Source organism: Medicago sativa, chromosome 2, assembly GCF_051527215.1.
Source record: "Medicago sativa cultivar Bolivia chromosome 2, Bolivia_mono, whole genome shotgun sequence".
Lineage (NCBI taxonomy): Eukaryota > Viridiplantae > Streptophyta > Magnoliopsida > Fabales > Fabaceae > Medicago > Medicago sativa.
In genome coordinates, this window is record NC_140750.1 from 55010733 (window position 1) to 55014738 (window position 4006).

General features: G+C 31.0%; 2 protein-coding genes across 2 annotated transcripts; both read right to left on the bottom strand.

The window, feature by feature from the left end:
• Window positions 1-343: 343 nt before the first annotated feature.
• On the bottom strand, window positions 344-958 carry LOC146949005 (uncharacterized). The gene has a single exon (XM_085748464.1). The coding sequence runs from the start codon at window positions 956-958 to the stop codon at window positions 344-346; it is 615 nt and encodes a 204-aa protein (XP_085604590.1).
• A 1505-nt stretch (window positions 959-2463) lies between these two features.
• On the bottom strand, window positions 2464-3406 carry LOC146949006 (auxin-responsive protein SAUR71-like). The gene has a single exon (XM_085745139.1). It carries the CDS (start codon window positions 3199-3201, stop codon window positions 2773-2775), a length of 429 nt encoding a protein of 142 aa, XP_085601265.1. The 5' UTR covers window positions 3202-3406; the 3' UTR covers window positions 2464-2772.
• Window positions 3407-4006: the final 600 nt, after the last annotated feature.

Here is a 4006-nt window from a genome sequence, read left to right on the forward strand (position 1 = left end):
TTTACGAGGATATATTCGTCTTGGTTTTGTCCTTTAAAAAACATTTTAAAAAATAAATAAAAGAATGAACAGGGCACGATAGTGTTTCCTTTTTTTAAAGCGGGCGCGATAGTGTTGTACTTGTACTGCCGTCTATGCACTTTTTCAAAACAAAAATCACAAAATTTTACCTCATCGATTAAATTTTTTTTTTTTAAGAAGCTAAAATGGAATATATTAACACAACAATGGCCTTCCTAGCACTAGGTGTACTAAGGAAGAAACACCAAAGTCAAAACAGTATAACAACAATAATTACAAGGTTAGAACAAACTCGAAAAAACACCAAAAGAAACAACATAGATTAGCCTATGCCTAATAGCGTGAACGGACTAAGCCACCAACCATGATAGTTAAAGGGAAGAGAAGCATACTTCACCTTCAACCACTTGTAAGTTAGCAATTTAATCCTGTCCACCACCTGAATAATAGGACTATATTTTGCATTAAAAATTCTGTTGTTCCTTTCCTTCCAAATTTCCCACACGGTCGCGCACCAAATAACCTGTAAAATAGACTGACGCGAACGGGAAACACCACCTAAGAACCGGAATTGCGCAAAATGCGATGATACATCCTGACTAAGAACCGATGTAAGCCCAATCCATTGAAGAATGAAATTCCAAACCGTTGCAAAGAAATTACAATGAAAAAACAAATGGGTCGATGTTTCAACAAAGCCATATCCACCAACACAACTTTGAGCATCAAAATTTACAACATTGCGGCGAAAAAGATTACTCCTCGTAGGAAGCCGGTCACGAAACAAATGCCACACAAAAAGCACAACCTTCAAAGGGATGTCGTTATGCCAAATAGGAGCTGCCACCGTATCTACCACATAATCTTGCTCCATAAGAACGTTATATGCACTTCGAACTGAATAGCAAGAAGAAGAATCCGCCTTACACCTCCACATATCCTTATTATTAAACTGAAAAGAGACGTTAAGAACATCGATTAAAAAATTAATTATCATTTTTCTTTTTGAGCAAAAATTTCAATTATAAAGATTGATCAATATAAAAGAAAAATATTACAAGGGTTTGTCTGGCAAACAATTTTTAACCGTTAAAAAAATTGGTAACCCAACAAACAATCCTAAATTAAATTGCTCATGCTAACAACTTTTTAGATCACTTGTTTAGAATTTTAAAAGGAAATACGTTTTATGTAGAAAGAACTTTTTAAAACATTAATATGTTACACTGAAATGGCTTTCAGGAAATCGGTAGCCTAATTAAGTTGTGTAAAGAAATTCTTATTGTTAAGACTAAATGTTCTAAAGATCAATTTTTTTCTTTAAATTTGCTAGCACTTAATTTTATTAGGAGACAAACTAATTGAGTTGCTCATAAACTAATTTGGGAGTCTCGTTTTTTTTTAGTCACCAAACTTTTTATTAGTGTCCTCCTTGTACTGAATCTCTTCCTATGATTTAGTGTCAAAAAACGGACATTAACATTTTTGTCTTTTCATTTTTATGGACAACCAACGATAAAATGGTAAAAAGCAATTGAGTTGCAAAATTGAAAGAAAAATGTAACACCAAAACACACTATTTTTTTGACAAGACACTATTTTTTTATATATATAAGGTCGAAATAATTTTTTTTATAATATCCAATATTATTTTTATTGTTGTGGATTTTTTTTTCTATTTTAACTAGATTTAATAATTTTTTTGATAATTTAAATAAAATAATAAAATAGTCTGAATGAATGATAAAAATAAAAGAAAAAGTCCAACTTAAAAATGTGTTTTCTATTTATATATTGTTTTTTTTTTTTGAAGGATATTTATATATTGTTATAGATTCAATACAACGTTGTGTTTCTTCATATTTTAACAGAATCAACTTGTTATTTTTATAAAAAAAAAAACAAAAAAAAATATTTTTATAGTACGTAGAGGGTAAATCGATCAATAAAAATTCAACCAAAAATAAAATGATGTATTCTTTTTATATATTAGTATAGATAAATGTGTTAAATTTACTTCTTTGAAAAAAAAATATATCAATATAGTCCAACTGATAGTCTTTATAATTTGTTAATCCGCTTTTGTATTAATTAAAGATCACAAGTTTGAATCCAAGCCTCATAATGCAATGTTATCATCTCTTGAGGGAAATTTTTTATCAAGTTTTGCAATTTATTATTATCAGAGATTAGTCTTTATAAATTATAATCATGTACAAAATTTTATATTTAAAAAAAAAATAAAATAAAGTTAACTACACATAACATATTCACTCCAAATAAAGTAATGAGAACCCTTGGACTCCAAGACGGCAGAGGTAAATAAACTAAAATCCGAAACCAAAACGGCAAGTAGTTGTTTAAACAAACAATCCCACATTTTCCCTGTTTTTTTCTATTTGTTTCCCAAGAATCTAACTAAGAAAAGGAAAGAAACCAAAATTTAAGGACCAAAATAGACATATGATTCATGATTCTCATTCCTTGGTTGCAAACATTAGAGATTAATAATATCTTCTCCTTTACACTCAACAACAACCTTAAGAAAATGGAACCAAAAACAAAAAAAAACAAAAAAACAGAACACAAAAACAAACTCTAACAATAACATTCATGTGCTCAATTTTTGTTCTGTCTCACAAGTTACAAGATCCTGATTTATATTTACATAAAGAGTAAAAAAAAAACTCACTAATTTACCATATTCATCTTTTTCCTAATTTTCTCTGAAAACTTTTTTCTCATCCTTTTTCAGCAGAATTCTTCTTCCGACGAATTGAGAAGTTCATTGATGTGGCGCGTGTCGAGTCCAAGTTTCAAAGCTTCAAGCACGCGCTCAAAAACCAAAACATGACACGGCAACCTAAGCACACCTTTCTGTTCATACCCATATTCCTGTGCCGATTCATTCAAAAGCTTGATGAAAACCGGATGATTCAACAATTCTGCACAGACAACAAATCGTTCCATCTTGTCGCCGACGTAGATCGGAACATGTCCTTCTGGCACAACAGCCGAAGGAGATCTCCGGATCTTCGCCAGTACTTCGAGACGGAACGATTCAACTCGTCTGCGACCTAGGTTAGGTCGCCTACGAGTTGATGTGTCCGTTCGGAGTAGGGTGTATTGAGTAGAAGAAGAGTCAGCAACTCTTGATAGACGGCGAATTAACTGCTTCATGACGGTTGGTTATGAGAGAGTGAATCTAGAGAGAGAGAAGTTTTAGAGAGAGAGAGAGAGAGTGTGTGTGTTTGTTGAGTTGAGGTGGGTGAGAAGTGAGGAGTGAAAAGGAATTGAAAAATGAATGAGAGTGTGTGTTTATATATATTGTGAAGGGAAGGAAGAGAGAAAGGTGATGATGCGAGAAGTGTGGGTGGGAGGTACAGGTAAGCGTACTTGGCAGGTACAATTGGTGAGAGAAAGAAATTAATATGTATAAAATGTTTAATAAAATAAATTTAATTAGAGGTGGGTGGGTCTAGGGTGGGATTTATTGATTTATTTATTTCATTTTAATTGTATGGTTTTGATTTGAATTAGTTTTTTGTTTTGTTTTTTTGTATTTGGCTTTTTGTAAGTGTCTTGAGTCTTGATGTATGCAACAGGATGGAGACGGACAATTGTGTGTGGAATGTGGATTCACGCGGCACTAGCTTGAGGTTATGCCTATCTCATTTTTTCTTTTATATTGATAATTTTTTATAAAAATTTGTATATTAATGCATGGAGAATTGAAGTAATATAACTTTTTTAAATAATAATTTTTTACTCCTTATGTCTTAAATTATGTGTCATTTAGCCAATAAAAAATTGTGTCGTTTTACTGATTTTTTTCCTTCAAATTATTGTTACTTTTATAATACTAATTTAAAAATTTTTTCTACTAATATACACCTATTTATTGTAATTCAATCATCTATAACTATTCATTAACTATAATTTTTTTGACAAAAATAAAACGATATTCATTTATTTCATTCACGTT

Coding starts and splice junctions, on each gene's coding strand:
- LOC146949006 (XM_085745139.1), bottom strand. CDS start 3,201: ATGAAGCAGTTAATTCGCCGTCTATCAAGAGTTGCTGACTCTTCTTCT.
- LOC146949005 (XM_085748464.1), bottom strand. CDS start 958: ATGTGGAGGTGTAAGGCGGATTCTTCTTCTTGCTATTCAGTTCGAAGT.